Source organism: Bombyx mori, chromosome 13 (assembly GCF_030269925.1).
Source record: "Bombyx mori chromosome 13, ASM3026992v2".
NCBI classification, from domain to species: domain Eukaryota; kingdom Metazoa; phylum Arthropoda; class Insecta; order Lepidoptera; family Bombycidae; genus Bombyx; species Bombyx mori.
Window position 1 is genome coordinate 14,764,922 of NC_085119.1, and position 25,231 is coordinate 14,790,152.

The 25,231-nt window shown below is 35.7% G+C and overlaps 1 protein-coding gene and 1 long non-coding RNA gene across 2 annotated transcripts in view; one reads left to right on the forward strand and one right to left on the reverse strand.

The window, feature by feature from the left end:
- The first annotated feature begins 2 nt into the window (after positions 1-2).
- LOC134200011 (uncharacterized) lies at positions 3-10,871 on the forward strand. Its single transcript, XR_009974749.1, has 3 exons — positions 3-102; positions 8,591-8,713; positions 9,574-10,871. It is a non-coding gene; the product is annotated as an uncharacterized LOC134200011 (long non-coding RNA).
- LOC105841898 (nephrin) overlaps positions 9,761-25,231 on the reverse strand; it is a 205,316-nt gene continuing 189,845 nt past the window's right edge. The window contains exons 11-17 of the mRNA XM_021349120.3: positions 23,811-23,962; positions 22,674-22,893; positions 21,910-22,125; positions 21,196-21,333; positions 15,553-15,657; positions 14,489-14,649; positions 9,761-13,826 (exon numbers count right to left, since the gene is read on the reverse strand). Coding sequence (XP_021204795.2) covers positions 13,707-13,826; positions 14,489-14,649; positions 15,553-15,657; positions 21,196-21,333; positions 21,910-22,125; positions 22,674-22,893; positions 23,811-23,962 — 1,112 coding nt within the window. The 3' untranslated portion in view covers positions 9,761-13,706. The remainder of the gene's footprint in view (positions 13,827-14,488; positions 14,650-15,552; positions 15,658-21,195; positions 21,334-21,909; positions 22,126-22,673; positions 22,894-23,810; positions 23,963-25,231) is intronic.

The window sequence follows — 25,231 nt, forward strand, 5'->3', positions numbered from 1 at the left end:
CAGTCATTATCCTGTCTGATTATTTGCTTGACTGTTGCTATGGATATTACATGATTTTATTGTGACAAATAACTGTTGTTGACTTCGACCTAATTGCTCAAGGTGAGTATTTACCACGTTGATACAGAAAATAGAGTACTTAGTTTAATCTAGTCTTCATAATTTACACTACCAAACATTATAGCAAAATTTTAGCACACCGCGTTCGTGATGTTTCAAGACATTACAACTTTGTAAAGAGATCAAAGTCATTGGCGAATTTCGTCTTGATACAGCTCTGCATAATTACAAAATTGTGAGAGAAAAAAATATTTAACTTTCTATCGAAAATTTCAACAGTACCAAAATTATTCATTCAATTAATCAATCACTGCAGGAAGGTCCACATTTGCTCGTAATGCGATATTGCAATTGTATGTATGTATCTATGTTGTTGTTTTCTTTTATTACTATGTCCTTACTAACATCTTTTTTTTTTAAAGAAATGACTGCTACTAACATTAATATGGATTATTATCTGAAATAAATGAATTTAATAATGAACACGACTAGAACATTCCTAATTAAAATTAATTAATAATCTCCTCAGAAGAGCTATTCAATTTGGCTATCAAAGTTCTAAATAAAACATCTTATTTTCAAAGATCTAGTTAATGTGCCGTGGGAGCATTAAGAAAGCAATCTAGATTCAATCCCAGGGATCTAATCTGCCCTACCACTGGTACTTATTTTGTATACTGGTTACCAAGAAAGCTTTTAAAGTGCTAGTCATGTACAGGTATTAAAATAATACCAAAATTGTCCAACTTTTCTAAAGATATTTTTTTGTAAAGTAGCATACTTGTACTTTTTTTTTTTTACTAACAATCACGCCACGTTAACTGGTCCCGTGATAAGTTCGTAAAGAACTTGTGTTACAGGTACCAGATAACGGAAATAAATGTAATATTTTTATTATACACAAACATAATAATATATTTAATATACATCCATAACCCTGGAAAAGACATTTTTTTTTATATTTATCATACAAATGTCCTCCCTCGGCGGGATTCGACCCCGTTGTGTAGTGACCATGTCACTTACTACTACACCAGACGGCCGTACTAAATGGGATTTGCACATTTGTATATAGTTTGCTTTGTTAATTTGAAAATTATTGTGCCACTGTATTTTCGTACTCAATACGTATAATAAGTAATGATGATTTCCAATGATAGCTCGTAATTGATGTTCATTAATGTGATACTATCAGCGTGTATTCAATTGTTTACTTAAAAAAGGTTAGTGATATATACACACTTAAGTATTTAGTTTTGTTATAAATATTGTTATAAGGATAACGTAATTTGTTCTATTGTATGAAACCCTAATACTGAAGCATGTATGAAATTATCTATACATATAAATAAAATTGGAGTGTCTGTTTGTATCATTGAAATAACCGCTTTTTACTACATGCATATGAATATATATACGGTACATACATCAAAATATATTTTTTTACAATTTTTGTCTCTCTGTCTGTCTATCTGTTTATTCCGGCTAATCTCCGTTGTATCATTGAAATAACCGCTTTTTACTACATGCATATGAATATATATACGGTACATACACCAAAATAACATTTTTTCCAATTTTTGTCTGTCTGTTTGTTCCGGCTAATCCCTGGAGCGGCTGGACCGATTTTGACGGGACTTTCACTGACAGGTAGCTGATGATATAAGGAGTAACTTAGGCTATTTTTTTAGACTAGCTTCACTCCGCGACGTCACCCGCGGTACGATAATAACCGCGGTTAGCATCACGGGACTCAACTATCAATAATAAAATTTAATGTTTCCGAAGCGAAGCGAGGGCGGGTCGCTAGTACATTAATATAATTTGAAGTATACCTACAATGCAAAGCTCATTATATATAAATATTAGCCTTAATTACTTTGAACGTTGTAGCCAGTCATCGGTTGAAACACAATTTTTTTATGAGAACGTTCTCCACAGCCTATTTTATGAAATGATTTAGTGACTTCATATGGTATTTGGAGTATATCTATATCTCTCTGTCTAAAAGAGAACATAAAGTATAATCCAACGGATTAAGGTCGGGGCTAGACGACGGCGGTCTCTAAGCCTGATGAAATCAGAAACATTTGTTTCTAGCCACACATGTTTGGATCGAGTTTACTATGAGTGCGGATAGGATCAATATTAGTTAAAGAACGTGGTGCTGTTTACAAGCTAAACCTTCTCAATAATCATATCGCGATAAACCTGACTAAATTTTTTTATTTTGTTAGGTATTAGTACCGAAGCCGGATGATAAAATCTGTTGTTATCTTTATCAAAGATTTGTTCAGTAGTAAATTATATTTTTCACTGACATCTATAGTATTTGCATACCTCTTAAGAAGTCGTTTCGATCTCTTAAATGCGTAGCAAAAAAGCTATATTATTATATTATATTTATATATTAAAAAAATGTACTGCTTATGAAATTATCATCCGTGATTACGTTTCTTTTCTTCTATTAAATTTAGTTCAACGATTTGTCCCTGAAAACAAACTTCACTCTTTTTCAAGTTGAACCTCAGAAAAATCATTAGTAAATAAAAATGAACCAAACGGTTGATTATCTGCGATTCTTCTCTTTTTTTCAAGTCCTTTTTAATAAAAAAAAACATTTCAGCTTAATTCTCATTTAAGATACCGTATTTAAATAAAGATGAAGACAATACGGGAACCTAAATAAACTGGATCAATTCTCATTCTACCTAACGGAACAAAGTAATCAATTCAAAATTCAGTGAAGCAATCGAGCGCGTTATTCAAACGATCAGCGTTCAAGCGCAAAAAGTGCCGAGCATCCGCCGGTGGCCGGTTCGATCTTGTAATAACTGCTTCGGACCGGTTCCAAACTGGTAATATCTCGCTCCGGCCGGTTTTGCTCGAATTAGCTGAGTTCGAGGCAGCTCGATCCAGCTGACTTTGTATTTGTCGCAAACTTTCATTGTTCAGCAAATAAGAAAAACGTTCAACTATTAAACTTTGTTTCAACGAATTGTTCTGTCTTGCAATGAAACAAACTGGCTAGTTTTGTTTCTCATTAGTCTCACCGGTTTTAAATTTCTTCGTTTCAAAGTATCGGTTTGATTATGCTGACTATTGTGTCACGGGATCCACATTCGTATCACAGTTATGGTCACTATATTTGTTTATGATGTTTGGATTGGAGGTCTGTTTGTACATGTACTTGTTAAAAACTCGTCTTTTCGTCTATTATCAATTGAAACTTGGACAATAACATGTCTTGATCTGCACATCTAAAATAGGAAAAATAAGTTCCAATTTTGCACTTATAATTTTGTCGCGTTTTTTATCTCATATTTTATCAATCGGTACTGTGTCAAACAAATCCTGACATAGAAAAAGCAATTTCACTGTTTTCAGACATTGCACCCTCATCACATCCTTAAAAAAGGTATCATAAAATACTGACAACCCTATTCGTCCCTGTATACATTTAAAATTAAAGTATTTTCCCTTCAATGTATTTCCCTTCAAATTAAGTGAATTTTCAACGAGTTAATATTGCAGTGCGTGCTTCCCGTCACGTGAAATGAACTATGAATTCATAAAACATATGGCTAACGATATGTTTATGTACGACCGATGTGTAATTATGCACATTGGTGGTTATGAATACCTTTAGTTTTATTTTACTTTTTTTGTAAAGGAGGATGTGGAAAATTTGTTCATTATGTTATATTAGGTGAAATAAAGGATATTCTGTCTATTAGCACCGCTAGTACTCGGGTTAGCTTGCTGAGCCAAAAGAGAAAAAGAATATTATTTAAGCTCACGTTTGGCAAGTTTAATTGTGTCTTAAAATGCCTGCTATTTATTTTCGCGATTTTATGAATTTTAATCAATAACTCTCCGACTACTTTCCCTTTTTGGTCCGTCTGCGAGATGGTGGACTCGCAGAAGCCGAGCATTACCTTCCACGACTCGTCGTCACCGAGCTTCGATGCCACAACACTCGGCAACGACAAGTCGTTTCCTATTTTTGCGACGAGGACACGGCGCCACCCCGCCCATGCGGGCCAGGCAATGAGCGTGTGCTCCGCTGTGTCCAAGTCGCAACCACAATGGTGGCACTCTGCCGTCGGCTCGGCTCCGATCACGACCATCATCCCCGACCACACTGGGGCTGGGACGCGCCACGCCCCGGGCACGAAGGTCAGCCCGCCACTGATAGTCAGCGGCGAGCACCTCCGCTTCCAGAACCCAAGGCGGCGTCCCAGCTAGTACACACGCCGCTTCAAAGGAGATGGTGTGATAACCACGGATGAATCTGACCGCGATGGTGCGTTGCGGCCGTTGCAGCAGCTTCGCCACCCCCGCGGCCAGGGACTGGCCCCAGACAGGCGCCCCGTATAGGGACATTGATCGCACCACCCCCGTATAGAGACGGCGCGTCACCTGGTCAGGCCTCCCGACGTTGGGCAGAAGCTAGCTTAACGCACCGGCCACCCCCAACAAACGAGGGACCAGGTTCTGAAAGTGAACATGGAAGGTCCAACGACTGTTCAGAATGAGGCCGAGGTACTTCAACTGCACCCCGACCCCGATACGACCCCGATACCCTTGTACTATTTTAATAATATTTCTAAATCAACGCTTGTGATCAATCAAACAAATTCTCCTTTTGGGTAAAATGAGCATTATCGTTTACCAATAAGTAGGTATGTAAAAATAATTAACATAGGTACTTGATGTTTGATGTTATCAAAGATAGGGTTCAGTTAGACCTAAAGGATAGTAAGAAATTCTCGTTGCAATATCTCTGGGTCTTGATAGCATTTTAACACAGATGAGGCATGAGATAAAATTTCAATAATCCCCAAAAGGGGCTTGATGCTTATGAAATTAATAAGACAGTGTTCGTATCATATTATGTGCCTAATAAAGTTTGTGCTGCGTTAAAGCAAATACAATGAAGTGGCCATATATTTTTATTACTCTATTTTAATTTATTATATTACTGGTGGTAGGAACTCTTGCCTATTTCTGCCGTGAAGCAGTAATGCGTTTCGGTTTAAAGGGCGGAGCAACCGTTGTAATTATACTGAGACCTTAGAACTCATACCTCAAGGCGGGCGGCGGCATTTAAATTGTGGATGTCTATGGGCTCCGGTAACTACTTAACACAAGATGGGCTGTGAGCTCGTCCACCGATCTATGCAATAAAAAAAAGGTCTAAAGCTCAAAATTAATGACTAAACAACCGCTGGTCCGTGAGCTCGTCTAATCATTAACAAAACAAAAGCTCCGCGTGATTTGTAAAAAAATCCATACATCGGTTGTCTGTAAAGTCGATTTACTGACGATAGTTGAACGTGACAACGTCATAAGAAAATACTGATGGAATGGTTTCATTTTTCAAAAGGATATTTTAATTTAATTTGTTTGATAGATATTTTGTATGGACAATTGACACCACATTCACTTTTCACTGAACTTCATACTTGACGAAAACATGTAAATGTATTATATTGTATAGCAGCTGTCCACGCGGATGCATCGCTCACTCAAGTAGGAGAGAGACAGATGTTGAACGCTGCCGAACGCGGAGGCCGATTGTGCCTCTTTGTCGCTCGTTGCGCGCTCTCGCTTGCACTTCAAGCCTTAAATGGAATGCCTCAGAGCGAGGTAACGCCGCATGCGTCATATTTTGTCGTGCATGCAGCCGGCTCCATCGAATTATAAGATGTTGTCACGTCAAAATGTTCTAACTCCGACCAGATCGTACAAAAATAAGTACTTAAAGTAAAATAGAGCTTATAAACTCACTTAATAATGCTACTTCGTATAATTCAAAATGGCTCTATTCTAAACATAGGCGTTTCTATTCCGCCACGGAGACCGGTAAATCGATGGGGCGTATGTACCAATTACCGGAATCGATCTCACGGGTGCATGCTCTGTTCACGAGCGACCAGATTGCGGATCGAAATTGTTAAATTTTCAAGTTCCCGTCCAAAAAATGCCTTTGGGTTTTAAGTCGATTTTCGTCATAATCGAATTCATGCAATGCTTAATTTGCAGCGATTTATGCGTTGATTAGTAGCAACATATGGGTATTTTTTAAAAATTGAAAATTAAATATTTGTCTTTTAGAATAGAGATAATAGATAAATAATTATTAAGGCTTAATTTATAATTTTAATGCCTTTAATATGTCAACGTTCATAAATGATATTGAAATATATGAGTAACCAAAGTTATAATCTACGTATTAATTAAGGTAAGCACAGTCCGTTGTACAGCAAATATCTACCATTTCTTCGTCGAAGGAAACATCAGGATATTATTAATAATAGTTAGTTGTAAAAAATAATATTTTTTTATTGCCCTTATAGGCAGACGAGCATACGGCCCACCTAATAGTGAGTGGCTACTGTTGCCCATGGACGTCAGCAATGCCAGGGGCAGAGCCAAGCCGCTGCCTACCGTCAATTATATTTGGTATATGAATTTAAGCGCAATATCGTCACGTCGCGTCGAACGTATCTAGCCGCGGCTGCTCAAAAATTGCGCTATTAATTAGGAATAGCGCCACGAAATTATGCGTAAAGATAATGATCATAAAGTATTATGGTCTACAATAGTAGCTGAACGTTAGTTACGCGCCGGTGAAAAAGAAAATCAAATCCGACTAATACAAACATCCAACAGAACAAAACAAGATAAGTGACAAAAATCAAGTTTCATTGACACAGTTTGTCGAGCCGCCCTCCTATTGTGCTTCTGGAGGAAACAAAAAAGAAATCCTCACCTGAGGAGATTAGAGTTTTTCACAAAGCCGTGAAACGGGCGAACTGCGAGATGATGTTTGTTCATTAAATTTGCCACCTTAAGTCTCGACAAAGGAGAAGAATAAAAATTCCTATCACGAAAACGAGGACTCACTCGAGACTATCTGAGCGAGATTTCTTTTGTCGAATAGAGTAGGCACGTTTAAGATGATCAACTCTGTTTTCGTTTCATTTACTTTTGTTTATTAAATGTAATTTATTTATTGATGAAAATTTCAACTTAAGACATTTTACTAAAATAGTAAGTCGCATTTTTAGTATTACTTTAATTTTGATCCGAATGATCACGACCACTCTACCAAGTAAACGACTAAGCGAACGTAAATTTTTACATAGGTTGTTTTATTTTTATGTGCATTATCTATGGTTGTAAACTTAACCAACTTCTGTAGTCTAGTGTATTCTGATTTGATTTGCTTAAACAAAACTCTCATACGAGCGGACATGCTCGTCTAATGGACCTGAGACTGAAGAGATGCCGCGCTTTGTTGAAGCGGTACGCGGGAAAAAAATATCGGGAAATTCTTTTTTCGGATGAAAAAATTTTTACCGTAGAAGAGAGCTACAACAAACAAAACGATAAGGTGTACGCACACAGTAGTGAAGAAGCGAGCAACCGTATTCCGCGTGTCCAACGAGGTCATTTTCCATCCTCGCTCATGGTATGGTTGGGAGTTTCTTATTGGGGCTTAACAGAGGTACATTTTTGTGAGAAAGGTGTAAAAACGAATGCAGTTGTGTATCAAAATACAGTCCTGACGAACCTTGTGGAACCTGTTTCTCATACCATGTTCAATAACAGGCACTGGGTATTCCAACAAGATTCTGCGCCAGCTCATAGAGCGAAGAGCACACAAGACTGGCTGGCAGCGCGTGAAATCGACTTCATCCGGCACGAAGACTGGCCCTCCTCCAGTCCAGATTTGAATCCGTTAGATTACAAGATATGGCAACACTTGGAGGAAAAGGCGTGCTCAAAGCCTCATCCCAATTTGGAGTCACTCAAGACATCCTTGATTAAGGCAGCCGCCGATATTGACATGGACCTCGTTCGTGCTGCGATAGACGACTGGCCGCGCAGATTGAAGGCCTGTATTCAAAATCACGGAGGTCATTTTGAATAAACTTTAGTGTCATAAGAATCTATGTTTTGTTAAGTTCATTTTGGTATATGAATGGATACATAATGAATAAACTTGTTTCAATTATTTTACATTAAACATGTGACAGAATTTATGACCTGACTAGGTATATATATATATTTTATTGCCCTTGTAGACAGACGAGCATACGGTCCACCTGATGGTGAGTGGTTACCGTTGCCCATGGACTTCAGCAATGCCAGGGGCAGAGCCAAGCCGCTGCCTACCGCTTAATACTCTCCACAAGCCTCGTTTGAAGAAGGACATGTCATAGCGCTCGGGAAACACCGTGGAGGGGAGCTCATTCCATAGTCCACATTATAACAACATTCACGATATAACCTTGGCGTCTATGCGGTACGGTTACCATTTGAAGCCGGGCTATTAGGCGATCGACTTATCTACACAAAAAATGTTACGAGAAGTAAAATTAACGAACTAATTTTGAAAATTACCTTTGGCTTTAAATGTTTCTCATACATCCGGCATTCGTTTCATGTTCTGTTTATTTTAACTCAAAACTGTATTTTGTTAACTGTAATTTGTTAACTGTACTTTGTTTGTTTTCAGTTATTTAAAAAAAAAAAAAAACTTGGACCCGAAGAGATGCTGAACAAAGGTTGTTTTTGTCACAAATATAAGACAATAACAATCGGAGCAATGGTTTTTGTATTCGATACTGAATATAGATAGGTATATATATTATATCTATATATTAAATGGGTTTGGAATCACCATTTAGGCAAATGTATTATTGTTTTTTTTTTTTTTTTTATTGCTTAGATAGGCGGACAAGCTCACAGCCCACCTGGTGTTAAGTGGTTACTGGAGCCCATAGACAACTACAACGTAAATGCGCCACCCACCTTGAGATATAAGTTCTAAGGTCTCAGTAGTTATAACGGTTGACCCACCCTTCAAACCGAAACGCATTACTGCTTCACGGCAGAAATAGGTAGGACGGTGGTACCTAACCGTGCGGACTCACCAGAGGTCCTACCACCAGTAATTACGCAAATCAGAATTTTGCGGGTTTGATTTTTATTACACGATGTTATTCCTTCACCGTGGAAGTCAATCGTGAACATTTGTTAATTTGTTAAGTAGGTATTTCATCAGAAAAAATTGTAACCGCCTGCGGGACTCGAACACCGTTGCATCGCTAGATACGACTGCACAGGAGGTCTTATCTTTTAGGCCACGACTACTAATTTTTTGTACAATATTAATTGAACAAAAAAAATCCTTTTTGCTACTACTATCAGAGCGAATAACCTATTCTATATACTTTCGACATATTTCTGCCGCGAAGTTCCTTACGTTCCTTTTTGAAAAACGAGACAGCCATTTCACTGTACGTCTGAGACTTAGATTATCGTGTCTCGAGTTGAGTAACGTCATTAACGCTGTAATGTCGATGGGTTAACCCCAAGACGTTCACCTGGCTATATAATAAGACACAGTATGTTGTCTTGATAAAATGTACTAAAAAATTTCATCTTTTGGTGCTTTAGTACAACAAATGTATTCAAGTCACAGTATTTTATTTACAGATTGTATTATATAAGGCGAATGGTTACCGTCGTCTCGTCTGTTATAATAGACAATAATATTCCACTGCGGGGAAGCTTTTTTTGTAACAGTAATGACTAATAAGCAAAGGTCCATCATAAAAAAGTTTTTAGCATAGCTTAAATAACGGGGCGTTATCAGGGTCAATATAAGTGAAACACCAAAAAATACTTGCTCATGGGCAAATTTATTTGAAGAAATGTATACACATACCATCTTAATATATACGGATATGTAGAAGAAGTCTTGGAAAAATGACTAAAATAAATTCTGATTAATTAATAAAATTATATTCTTGATACAAAGAAACTTACAAATTTATTATGTTTTTTTTTGTTGTTGTTTCCAAACATTTATTTACTATGATACAAATAATATTAACATTCTTCTACGTAGAATAAAATAGAACAAATTTCATAGTGTAGCATTTTCGGTAAAACTTATCTAAACATTGAATGATATTCATTGAATAACAGTTACGAAATAAAAAATATAAAATTAACAAAGATCAAATAGTAAATAATTATTATTTAAAAATAAAATTTGCCTACTACGTCATTTTATATTCACATTATTTTCTATCTATGAACATTAATATACAAAAGAAAAATATACAACGTTATCAGTGTAGGGAGTTATTATTTTTTAATATTATTTACATCTTAAACATTAAAATATATTTAAAATAGCATCACAGTGATTTACGTTAAAATTAAAACTCATAAGACAAGTAATGTTTTTCTCAACAATATGATAAGTTATTTAGTCTTAGTAACGTCTCGAAATGAAATAACAAATTGTTTCAGCAAACCAAATTAGTTTTTTTTTTTTTACTCACAAATCGTTGACTTTAGCCGCTTTATATAGTTTAAATAAAACAAGAAAAAATACAGAGAATTTAAATTAAAATGTGGCATCGTAACAATATTATAAAGTTCAAATTAGATAGTCATTAATTCTTTTTTTTCCAAAGTAGGGTAGGACTAGTGCTTAGTAAACTAAAATGTTTACGACAGTACGGTTTTTTTTAAATATATAACTTATTATTTGAAAAATAAGGTTTAAAGTTAAACATGGTTTAGAAGTTTTCACTTCCTGACATAGCCTTTTTGTTGAATGAAATAAACGTAATGACATTAGAAAAATATTTGTGTTTGAAATTATTCCAAAATAAAATTTTGTTTTCGTCAAATGAATTAATGACTAATAGTTAAGTTAAGAACATACAGTTGTTTTTTTTTTTACAAAATTGTAAATGTTCAGAATAATTTTATAATTATTGTCTGTGTTTCATTGCTATTAAACATGCATTTGCATTTGAAAATCAAAGCGTAACAGTATCGCCTTTTAGTAATATCATCAAATTTAAATCCTTTTTTGTGGGTATTTGTCAAGTTTATTATTGCTAAGTTATTATAGTAAGTTATTATAATAACAATAATAAAATTATTAAAGGTGCGAACTATACTGAGATCTTAGAATTTATACCTCAAGATGGGTGGCGCATTCACGTTGTAGATGTCTGTGGACTCCATTAACCACTTAACACCAGGTGGGCTGTCAGCTCGTCCACCCATCTAAGCAAAAAAAAAACAAACAAATGTGTGGTACTCGGGAACTGCCGCGGTAAAGCTATTGCATAGCATTTTTTGTTAACTTATGCAATTATAATTAGACAATGATAATTTAATATTAAAACAATAATAAAACAAGACCAGGCTATATTAAACATTAATAAAAGCAAAACCTTAACTGTCCCCTTCACACTCATAAGCTAGACCGCGCGAGAGAGAGATGCAGACTTTTCATGATGCGCATGCAGTGTGACGTCACGCCACGCGCTTATTCACAAGCACTACACAAGCGCAACGTGTGAATGTGTTAAACGCGAGAGCTACATGGTAGGTGGAGTGAGGGGTGTAAGGTTTTTTTCATTACGGAATTTCATGATTCGGTTGCCGCGTTCAAGGCCCGCGATAAAAACTATGCAATAGCTTAAAAAAAATGTGTTCAGTTAGCAACAGGACAAGACATCGTAATGCTCCATTAAGCTTCACTTCACATGACAAATGACACTCAATAAAACTAATTCAAACGACGATTTATAAAAACAATTAATAGTTGATAACAAATATTTGTACAGACAATAGAAATTTGCAATATCTCAAAAAAAAAACTACATAGGATATTGTTTGTTGTTACAAATAAGATCCTTACGAGTACAGTATATAGTTTTAGAAAGTGCCTTATATACATAACTTTGTACATTAACACATTTAGTCTTATGTACTCACTATCGGGTCGCAGTGACAGTATTATAATCTTAGATATTTGCGAGTCATAGACGTAATTCAAAGTGCTTATTTACAAACAAACTTATTACAAAGTATTTGAAGTCGCCGTGGCCTAAAGGATAAGACGTCCGGTGCATTCGCGAGCGATGCGACCGTGTCGTTGTTCGAATCCCGCAGGCGGGTACCAATTTTTGTAAAGAAATACGTACTTAAAAAATTATTCACGATTGACTTCCACGCTGAAGGAGTAACATCCGTGTAATAAAAAATCAAACCCGCTTAATTATTACTCGCATATTTGCCTAATTACTGGTGGTAGGACGTTCTGTGAGTCCGCACGGGTAGGCACCACCATCGCATCCCACCTCTTTCTGTTGTGAAGCAGTAATGCGTTTCGGTTTGAAGGGTGAGGCAGCCGTTGTAAGTATACTGAGATCTTAGAACTCATATATCAAGGTGAGTGGCGGCATTTACGTTGTAGATGTCTATGGGCTCCGGTAACCACTTAACACCAGGTGGGCTCGTCCCCCATCTAAGCAATAAATAAATAAAACTTAGACGGTTTAATTCCTCTTTTTCTACTATCATGATACTTTATACTATAGTGGTCGTGACGGAAATAATATAATGCCATTAAAAACGAAAGATTAAAGCGTAAAAGAATATTAATTTACACGTTAATAGACAATAATAAGAGTAATAAATTAATTAATATGTAATTTACATATAGTACAGGGTTCAACTATAATTAATAAATAAATGTTATACTCTCCGTTCAAGATCCAAATAAAATTTCCCGAATTATTTTAACGTAATGATAGATAGTGTTTGAAGAATCCACTACCATCCAGTCGATAAAACAGATTTGTCCTCGTTGTAATCCAACAATAATTATTACATAATTTATTAATTTTCTCGTAATCCATATCAGTATGCTTATTTTTTGATAAGAGTATTAATTTAAAATAACCAAATTGTTACAAACGCTTTTCCATGAAGAAATTAGGATTATAAAAATAAATAGATCCAATATTTTGATGATTGTATCAATAAAATTTTGTTTAGTATGTTTTAGTCCGTAAAATGATAGTCTAAATTAATAATTTAAAAACCAAGTTCTTTATTTCATATAGCTCCAACAGTTAGTCTTCCGGATGACCAACTGGTGTCGTTATTAACAATTTAAAATTGTTCATTTCGTATAATTTTTAATTTAATATAACAACTAGATTTGATAATTTTACATGACATGTTTATTTTAAATTATTTATACACCAAAAGAAATTTAAGACAGTCTTTCATCAATATAACATTCGATGTAAATTTTAGGAGAAACTTTAAATATTCATCTAGAAATTTAATGTTGTTTATGTACAGAAGTGTACAGAGTATTTTTATTTTATATTTTTCCTAAACTGATCAGAATAATTGAACGTCTGTTCTATAGATTGGCTATGGTTGGTACATAGCCACTGCCTTACGCTTATCTACTTTAACAAAAGATACATCTCATCTCAATCTTATAAAATGTTGAATTACCGTTCAAACATAATATGTAGTAATTAAAAATCTAATAGTGTATGGTTAAACAGCCAAACAGATACAACGGGAATTTACTTTAAATATAACACGTCAATTAATATTGTAACAATAGTAAGAATAATTTACAACATTCTGTATACAATAAAAAAAAACATGTTCCTTCAAAGTACATATTTACAAAGAGCCTCATTCAAGTATCCCTACAAAGATTATCTAGATTCAAAATCTTAGATGACTCTCAAGGAAATTCTTTATGAAGGCTGAAAATTAATGTAAATCTAGACGCAGCTTTCCCGTGCGTTAGCTAGTAAGGGTGTCCGCGTTGTGACCACTTCTCTCCGCCGTGAAAGTGTACCGCTTGTAACACTGCGACGATCATCTGCTAGCGTTCCGATGCTCTGTGATCAAATCAGTAACATTGGCATACTTAAAAGACGCTACTTTGAAGATTGGCAACAAAGAGTGTGCTGTCACAATGTAGACTGTTTAAATAATATTAAAGAAACTTGTCATTTAGATGGTAGGACGTCTTGTGAGTCCGCACATGTAGGTACCACCACCCTGCCTATTTCTGCCGTGAAGCAGTAATGCGTTTCGGTTTGAAGGGCGGGGCAGCCGTTGTACTGTTAAAAGTGAGGCCTTAGAACTCATCTCTTAAGGTGGGTGGCGGCATTTACGTTATAGATGTCTATGGACTCCGGTAACCACTTATCGCCAGGTGGGCCGTGAGCTCGTCCATCCATCTTTGCATTAAAAAAAGGAAAGTATTCGTGTAGCTTTTCGATGCTGTCCAAAACGGTTACTTCTATTCTAATGATATTAATGTTAGCGGTCAGCTTAGAGAGATAACTTCATTTCTTTTTCCAAGAATGTTCCATTAAGTGCCCTTTCGTATACTTTCTGTTTCTAAGAGGCCTTCCAATGAAATGTATTGAGTAATAAATGGAAGATAAAATGTTATTAGCGAAAACAGTCCGGAATCATTTTTGTACTTTCACTAATACTTATAGTGATGAATAAGATCTAATTCCAACGTTAATCATATTAATTCGTTGTTTACCTGAGCATCAGAAGCCGGTGTGTTCGGAGTGTGAGGTGTATTCGACCTCACGTCATGTTGGAGACTGTGAGCACTCCTTGAGACGCCCACTGGCGGAGAAACCACCGCGCCGTATGGGGGCGGCTCGGGAGGTCGCTCGATGTCGTGTGTGCAGTGAAAATCTACACGAATGGACAATGTTTTAATGAAGAAAATCAAATGATGAAAATAACAAAAACGATACCATGGTATATTATTGCCTCCAGTATTCTGAAACTGCGATACTTTAAGACAAATCGTTTTTTTTTGTATGGGAACTAGCGATATCTTGTAGCGGATGCCCCTAAACTTATAATATGATGTTAAAGTTAAGGCATTTAATTATGGTGTAACTAAACACAGAAAATAAATAAAAAATAGAGACAACAGATAGAGACAAATTGATTAAATTTTATCATGTTTCGGGTTCTGAAAATTTACTTAAACCTTCATTAAAAATTAAATATAAGATAGGCAATTGGTTACTGCCATCTACAGGAGCCATAAGAAACTAATCGAAGCGAAGCCATCTAGTGGCCGACGCCCGTAAACATTTTTGTTGAGTGCTTGAGTTGCTTATCTATAACTAATTTATGTGTATTATCTATGATTGCCTCGATCGTTCTTAATAGACTCGAATGCTTCTTGTACGAGTGGTTATAGTCGCACTCCGGTTTGGAAGTTACCACGCAAGTAAGAGCTCAGTGAAATTGAAAAATATTTAGAGCACAAGCTGCGACAAAATATCTTCCATAAAACTTAACTTGACTAGGGAGACTGAAGGTTCCAATGTGGTTGGTCGAAACTTGAAATTTATATCAAGATTTTATTGAAATTAGTTCTACGGTTATTCAGGTTTATGTCAGAGAACAATTTCAGAATTAGCATTTTTCATCTCTGTTTATTAAATTATTTTTCTTTACAATGTAATAGACATTATATCATAATATATTATCGGGCATACGAACAAATGTTTAACATCAAGACCAACTGAAAACATAGTGACTATAAAAAAAAAAACTTTGACCTACCCTCATTTTACTTACCTTTGCCGAGAGGTACAACGTCAGGATTCTTATCGTCCGGCTGGAGCGGTGAATGATGTGTGCTATGCAAGGAGCCTTTATACGCTTTCACCGTCTGTATCGGCGCTAAGGATGAAAGAACTTTGTGAAAATCTATTTTCAAAAGCGACTGATAGCATTATGTTGATGAATATTAATATTCTGCTATATTTTTAAGCTATTGCATAGATTTTATCGTGGAACTTGGGCGCGGCTTGAAAGCGGAATCGTGAAATTCCGTAACGAAAAAAACATTCCACCCCTCACTATGCCTACTATGTAGCTCGCGTTCAACACATTCAAACGTTGCGCTTGTGTAGTGTTTAAAGTAAGAAGTCTAAACACCGATTTATGTACTATCAAAATATGTGATATACTTTCGTGGGTAACTTAACGATTGCGCGATTTAGCTTTTGTGTCAAGAGCCATCTATCGGCGACAAACGGAATTGTAAAATAGAAAATGTGGGCGTGCCATTTTCTATCGCTTAGTCGAAGAATTTTATTACTACTCCTACTACTCATTCAGTCATTGGAGTGGAATTAAAAAATAAACTAGCTAAACCGTTGATTCTGGGCGAATGAGAGTTAGAACTAGCATCCAAAGGCGTGGGTCTATCCCATGTAGCGCCCTCTAGTGAGTGCGCGTTCAAACTGGAATACTCACAATGTAGCAGATTCATTGAAAGTTAGCCCACTGAGTTTCTCGCCGGATCTTATTTTATTGTTGTTTCAATATTAAATTATTATTGTCGATTTATAATTGCATAAGTTGATAAAAAATGCTATGCAATAGCTTTACCGCGGCAGTCTCCGAGTGCCACACGTCTTTTTTTGATACAGAACAGCATAAGTTATGTTCCACCTTCATGTCTCGTAGTGATTGGAAGAAATCATGTTTTAATGACTATGGACAGCACCAATTAATCAACACCCGACTGTCCATTAGCTCGACGGCTCATACAATGATAAAATTAATGAAAAAGAAATAAGTGTTATTCGTATCGTATATCGCGATCGTCACAGCCAAGCTGGCAGGTTTTCACTAGTACTCTATAAATATTTGAACGATCCAAATTGTTTGGGCCCGCATCGATATAATTTTGTTACGATTACCGGTCACGCTATATAGAAGTTAGGTCTTAAATACACCTGGTACAGCCTTGGTACTGAAAGCAATAGGTTTCGGGTATTGATGATCAATGATGCGTGTCATTATCTTGTTCTTTTTTTTTGCTTAGATGGATAAACAGCTATGGATAAATGCCCTCACCTACTCGTATATAGAGACTTGAGTTACAGGTCTCATTATTATATGTACAATGGTTGCCCCACTCCAGAAACCAAAACGTATTATTGCTTCACGACAGAAATCGACAAGGTGGTGGTACCTACACAAACGTGCTCACAAGACGCTCCATCACCAGTAAGACACCAAACCGAACTAAAATATCAAAGATTTTTTTAACTCTGATTATAATGGCGAGATTATTAGGTCAATATTACATTACTACAATATTTTATAAATTTATTTAATGCTCTTGCAGGCAAACTAGCATACGGCCCACCTGATGGTGAGTGTTTATCGTCGCCCATGGACGTCAGCATTGCTAGGGGCAGAGCCAAGCCGCTGCCTACCAAGCTTTTGTAGTTTAATCGAAGGATATTTTTTTCTTTTAAAATAAAACTCTATAATGAAACCATAAACCTTCTATTTCAATTGAAAACGAACAAATACACGTGGTATAAAAGAAAAATACGTAATAAGTACCTATTTGAATTCTATTATAATACTATTTTCGATTCCATGGTATTAGTGTAGGCTCGATTACTATTGACAAAGCAGCTTAGTTCGCCGTCTTAGAACAAACGTTAGAGCTTTATTGTATTGTATTATTTAGGATAAAAGCTCGTTTTCGAATACACACCGATATTTGTTATGAGAAATCGTCTGTCAAACGTATTTATTAAATTATTGACTAGATGATGACCGGTTTGTTTTTTGATAACGCCCTCTTGTTGTGTCTTTAGAGCGGTTAGTTGCCCTCAGTTAAGAAAAATAGTATTATTATTCGCCAATAGATGTCGGGTAAAGTTGATTATTGAAAACACGAGTAAAACAACATTTTCTGAAAATAAATCATAGCTAGATCGATTTATCGCCCCCGAAATCCCCTGTAGGTATACTAAATTTTATGAAAATCGTTGTAGCCGTTTCCGAGATTCAGATTATATATATATTAATATACAAGAATTGCTCGTTTAAAGGTATAAGATTTTATATAAAACCGTAGAAGTAGTTGTAATTAGATTCTAATATGAATTTATGATCAGTGGGCTTAGTGCGAGCTTTTTAACGTTCTCGATAGCGTAAGCGTTAACTCAAATTTGTCTCGTATAGTGTAGTAAAATTTTACTACGGTTCGGTTATGAGTCCACACAGGTACTACTACAACGCCTACTTTTGCTGCTGTGGTCCGGCGCTCTGGCTTGATAATTGCTGGCGATTGTCTTTATAAACTTTGAAACTGACGATTTCATTATAACTGAAATTATGTCTGTAAATGGGTCGTGGCCTTCATATTGTGGTGTCTATGAGCTCCCGTATTTAGTGAAAATAAACCGTGGCTTGAAATATTTTTTCTATGTCCATAAATAGATTACGTTATCCGTATTTGTGTGTAGTATTGAAGTTGTCTTATAATATACCTTAGGTATTCGATTTAAAATAAACGTGTGGCACTCGGGAACTGCCGCGGTAAAGCTATTGCATAGCAACTTATGCAATTATAATTAAACAATGATAATTTAATATTAAAACAATAATAAAACAAGACCACGCTATATTAAACATTAATAAAAGCAAAATCTTAACTGTCCCCTTCACACTCATAAGCTAGACCGCGCGAGAGAGAGAGAGATGGGCAGACTTTTCATGAAGCGCATGCAGTGTGACGTCACACCACGCGCTTATTCACAAACACTACACAAGCGCAACGTGTGAATGTGATGAACACGAGCTACATGGTAGGCGGAGTGATGTGTGTTAGGTTTTTTTCGTTACGAAATTTCATGATTCGGTCGCCGCGCTCAAGGCCCGCGATAAAAGCTATGCAATAGTTTAAAAGCTCAACACAGCAAAAAAAGAAAATTATGTCTGTCAGCTTTGACGCGCGACTATTGTTTAGTATTTGAAACGCTGCCATTTAGTTTATTAGACACATATCTCGTAGTACTGTGCCACGAAAAACAATTATATTTTGCTGTGTTCTTCTGAAGTAGCGCTAAATTAATTGAAGATATCAAATTAAAATTAACCCAATTAAAATTACTCAAATCTAGTAACTTTGACAACATAATAATTTTTTCATGCAATGTATTAAACCACAGCTAGCTATGCCAAATTTTGGCACTCCCCAAATAACTTATAGACCTTTTACCAAATTGAAACTAAATGGAACGTGACAATTGAATACAATAAGCTTGGTTATTTAAATTTTATACGTTAAAGCCCATTATTCTATTTGAATAAAAAACGTAAAGCTTGATTTTACTACCCATTAAATTTACGTACCGAGGAGGTAGTTAATTGAAATCGATCCTTAAAGAGTACTTCCATAGGTAGACGAGCAAATGGATTTAGCACATGGGTCTCTTGTATTAAATAAAAAAAAACAGAGTGTAACCGTGAACATTCGTGAGCATACTTCACGTGACGTATATTTTTCCCATACAAAAGTTACCTATCTAAAATTTGCTTCCTCTATCTTTCGGTCAAGTGGAAACTTCCATCATTCAAGCGACTCCTTTTTTTACTCCCGTAGTGGTTCCTAAGATGTATGGCTCTTTGTTAGTACTGGCGTGTTTATTTCGCCTTTCCAACATACGGACAAAACGATTTGTCTGCGTTTAAAGTTGTTTGAGATGAGTTCGGAAGAAGAGTGATTGGACGCAACTATCTAATTACAGTTCTATTAAAATAACAGTAGTCGTCCAAGGTCATAAGCAAGGGAAAAATGCTCGTTTGTTGTCCTAAGATTGAACTAAGGAACACAATTTTTGATGTGAAACATCTATAGCCGCACGTAAAACCGATTTCTGGCGTCGCGACGCATGCCGTGGCGACGCGTCGCCATGCGCAATCGACTGTGCAATTCTCTCCCACTCGATCCGGCGCTAAGCCATCTCTCTCGCTACACTGAGCTCGGATACCTATAGTGTATACTCCGTAGTGTATACAGTGTTGTTTACTACAGTACACATAACCTGTGTTTTACTTGAAAACAATTTTTTTTTTTGTAATATTTTATTTTATCATTTTGACATATTTAGTTCCTATCACAATCTGTTCTTTTCTGCATATTACTTTTACAAAATAATGTCGATGTTTCACATCTGCCAGCCGTCCCGTGATGGCTCACATTTTTTTATCGTTTGTTCTCCTAAAATTACCAATATAAATTATATTAGTCGTTATATTATAGCAGTCGCATATATTTTTAGAGTTGATCCAAAGATCATCGATTTCAAAATGAGTAAGAAAACTTAAAATTGCACTTTGAAATTGAATTTTACTCTTAATGTTAAAAGGCAGTCGTTTGCCGAGGAAGTTAATAAAAATGTCCAAGTAGGTTGACGTGACGTCCGCAATTCCAGTGAAAATATAGAGGGACATAAATCAAATGCAGCCGTGTAGAGGCGTAGTCGAAAACCCTGGTCACGCGGAAACGCCGTCCTCGTGAGAACTCCGCGCCGAGCGAATCCCTATTGATTCCTGCACCGTACTGAATGCGGAATTTTATTGCTTTTCCGTGTTTTCTGGGTCCAAATACGATGCACAGATTTACGTCGCTTGATTTACGAATCTTAAATAACGCTAACGTTTTTCTTTTTCACACATCAATTCGATTACTTGGGTTCCAAAATAATACGCTTGTGGTGAGTTGAATGAATTATCAATTATTGAAGCTGAGGATTTTCTAAATTGGCTCATCGACCGCGCATTACTATTAGGTACATCGTGTATCAAAATTAAATGAAATCAACTGTATCGAGTAACTCTTTCATCGAGTTGGAACCTTAACTAACGGAAACTATAACATCAATTAAATCATAACTATTTCAGGATGAAGATAACTAGAAATAGTTTGACTACTAGTTTTACTAGTTTGATTGAAAAATTATAGGCCGAATTAAAAATAATGCTGTAGCATATTAAATTACACTTATTTGAAGCATATAAGTATAGGATTAAATATTATTTAAAAATGAGGAAGCTAAATAAACTGAGCCACATTCCACAATGAATATCACTGAATATGTAATACACCCATTTGTTAACATTATTAATGTGGGAGCTGAGATAAAAATAAATAGAAAAATAAATAGAAATCTTCGTTGAAATGCAAAAAACTACTGAATTTCAATCAAGTACGTACTACAGTCTCCATCACGACAAACACATTTATAATAACAATACATTGTTTAAGTATTGGGACACCATTACAGCGCTTGTAAAACCTTAGGATGTGTTAAGACACCGTTCATATTCATTACGACTGCTTTATCCATTTCTGCAGTACATTTTTAAACAAAATCCATAAAAAATTCAATGATAAATAATTACCTTCATACTGCATTGGTCTGTGTTGTCTTCTTCTTGCCCAAAGAGCCAAAGATATAGTTGCGACTAACACGCAAACAGCCACAGCGATTGCCGCAAGTAGCCAATTCCTGTCAATTTGGACTTCCGTGGTCTTCGCTTCTACGAAGAAATTAATAGTTTTAAACGATATTGTAATTTCATTATCTCGCTCAAAATGATATTTACTTAATGAGAAATGATCCTTAAACAATATTTAATCATATTATTATAATGTCAAATAGATAGCCATAGCTAAAACGTTACAACGCTTGCTACAAGATATTGAGATTCTAGATAGCAAGAAAGTAAGTCATGTTGTTAAATGGCTATCAGCCACCAGTTAGCCACATTAGGATTTAAAAGATTTTTATTAAACCATATCATCGGAAAAGTCGGTAGGCAGCGGCTTGGCTCTGCCCCTGGCATTGCTGAAGTCCATGGGTGACGATAACCACTCACCATTAGGTGGGCCGTATGCCCGTATGCCTACAAAGGCAATAAAAAAAACCTGTAGTAACCTGTAGTAAGTGTTTCTTTAGAAAAATGTGTCTATCGGCGTGATTCGAAAACCAGCCTGATCGCATCGTTTCATTCCTATCCAAACGTCCACATCTTTTAGGCTAAAACGATTTAAAAACTAAGATGATTTAAAGGATATTGTAGGGAGAACAAAAATTACACGTCATATCAACTCACCAGTATGTAAAGCTAAACGTGACAATGTATGCACTCTTAATTTGGTGATGTCTGATCTTCCCCTGGCATTGTGTGCGTAGAAGTACAATTTTAACGCTTTTCCTGAACCAAGATCATCTAATTTCCAAACTGGAACTGATGACGACACGTTTGCTATTAGATTTCCTGTCTCCCATACTTCCACAATGTATGTGGTGTGGAGTCCGCCGTCATAACCTGCGAAACACTTTTGTTATCATTTTAGGATTTACTTTTAACACGTTATTCAACCAAGAAACATATTTATAAGTTAACTTAAATTTAAAAGTGACAACAATTAAGTGATCGCTATAATTTAAACAACTATACTGTAACTAAACTTGAGACCTTAGAACTTATATCTCAAGGTGGGTGGCGCGTTTACGTCGTAGATGTCTATGGGCTGCAGTAACCACTTAACACCAGGTGAGCTCGTCCAACCATATTATTATAATCAATAAAAAAAATTAAAAATATGTTGACGGTTACCTTTCGCGTTTACTACCTATTTATAAATACTCCCCATCCCAGTCATTTCTTAATAATGACATTATTGCGTCTATTTAAAGTCTGCCTGCAATAGAATTTAAAAATCTTCTGGTATTAGGGTAAAAACTAGCCTCGTTCTTATATTGTAGGTTGGTGATGGGATACACATTGTGGTCTGGGCCTAGATAACCCTATAACACTAGATAGGCTGTGTGACTAACTCTTATAAAAAACTTTGCTTTCCACGAATCACTAACCGGCAACACATCGAAGCTCAGCAGAATCGTCAGTCAAATTTAAAGTGGTGCAATTGAATGGCTGATCCGGTTTTACGGCTGGGAGCAGAGTATATCGGCATGGGTCCATTTGCTGTCCAGCCATGTTTGTGGCTCGGCAGGTTAACGATCCATAATCACTTTCTGTTGTCGCTGTGTAAGTGAGGACTGATCGGCCGATATTATCAACCGTAAATTTACTCTGGAGGGAAAACAAATTAAAATGTAAATATTGTAACAAATCATTTCGTACATACAGATGTTCGACTTGAGATTAATTTAAAATAATTGTTCTGTCTGTTGTGATAGCTTCTGGGCAAAAATGTATGGAACAACAAAAAAACCTCTGTTCACAATTTATTTGTTTTGAAATAAAATGATATAAATCACATTAGGAATCCACATTCAAATCTTTTGATATAAGAATTGAGACTTGTAAATTAATTTTCATTGGTGTAGCGCCAGATGATTTACTTTTGTCAAGTACTCATGGCAAAATAAATATAATTACGAGTATGTAAGACGCACATTACAATCGTCTCAAAATTAATTGTCGCAAATGCATCTATTTTTAAAATATGTACTTACACTTCTTCTTCATGAACGACTATTATGATTATATATTATATTATATGTGTACATATATTATTATGTCGGTACGATTATCCTGTAGTCGAACGAGAAGCATACCCACTTCAAGTTTGAAATATATATAACCTTTATTGTATTTACAATTGAGATCTTTGACCTTTTGATGGGAGGTGGTAATCTTTTCAAATATATGAATTTCCACTATATACATTCTAAGATATTTTCTCGTCCGAAGTAAAACAAAAAAAGTTATAGATTCATTATTTGCATTGAACGAGTCTAAATGTAGAAATTTTAATGCTTCTCTCATGTTAATGGAAATTAGTTAACCTTATAGTGTTATGAACACTTTAAGACAAAAAATACTAATCGGTCCAGGTGTTCTCAAGCCATTCCATTTGTATTTAAATTCCGATCATAAATGATTTTCTCTAACGATAATTCCCCAAATAAACCAAAACTCTTTTAAGAAGGTTTGAACTACGTTGGATATCTACTTTGAATTTCAAGTACTGGTTTATAACTTACTGGTTCTATATCCACAGTGCCCATAGAGTTATTGAGAGTCCATTGAAAGTTCTTAGGGGGTGGAAACGCGTCGACATCACATTTCACGCTTGCTGGTTCATTGATAGCAGCTCCGACGACCATGGTGTGTTGGTTTTTGCAAACTGGCTTATCTGTTTAAAGGTAATATTATTTATTTTTAAATAGAGCTACTACATAGATATTTAATTTAAAACCAGCTGTCGCAATTATATCTCTTCATGAGACTAAATTGTATCATCTAGTGACCAGGTGATATTGGTTAATACATTTCAAGATGGCACTAGATTATAATTTTCAAAAATAGTGTCTGAATCTAAATTGAATTTTAAGCCCTGGATAAAAAAGTTCTTGTAGACGTTTAACTTAATCGATACTTAGATAATGAATATTAATTAAGAAAACAAGGTGAAGGTAAAAAAGGTTAAAAAAGTCTTTGTGCAAGCAAACCAGAAACAGGTAAAATTGATAAGCAGTTTCAAGATTTTTACCTTTTTTCCCAAGTTAACTTTATTCATTTTCGTTCCGAATTAAAATCAAAATTTTATGTAAAGTAATACTAAGGGTAAGGGAAAGTAAATTTATTTAAATAATGTGTAGAGCTCGGAAAAGCGCAAAGAAACAGGAACTACATTAATTTCTTAAAATTTTGATTTAAATCTTGGAAACATGACGACTAACTATTATATTTTTTTACGACCTATTAAAACCTTAGCAGCTATTCGAGTTTCAACTGTTTTTTCATAGCTTAGAAGGGTATTTGAGCCATGGCCGACCTGTCGTTAAGTGGCTACCAGAGGCCGTAGACACATAGCACGAAATTCGGCTACTCATCTTGATACATGAGTTATAAGTCTCAGTTTTTATAGTATAACGACTGCCCCACTTTTCAAACCCAAACGCATCACTGCTTCACGGCAGAAATAGGCAGAGCATTGATACGAGCCCGGCGGACTCATAAGACGCCGTATCATTAGTACATCACTATACTATAATAGATACACTCACTTTTTCAATTTACAAGAGGGTTGCTCGTATCGTCGTAATAACTATGTTTCTCTATGTATATTGGTTTGAAGGTATTCGCACCACGTAACACACATTCAATTTGTGGCGTCGATGGCGTGTGATGTTATGCCCGTCGCCTCCAATTCGATGATGCATTGCATATGAACCAACATCTAGCTAGTCTATGGACTATGTAATTACAATATTAATCGAAGCTGAGCCTCACCGGGATGCTTTGATTGAGAATTTAATCTTGTTATTATATGTGCCGTTTAAATTGTATGTCATTTTGTCATAATTATACTATCATTATTACACTACTACTACATTAGATTACATTGCGATTTGAATTAGTCCGCAATCGACCAGGATATTATTATGTTGGGTGGTGTCAA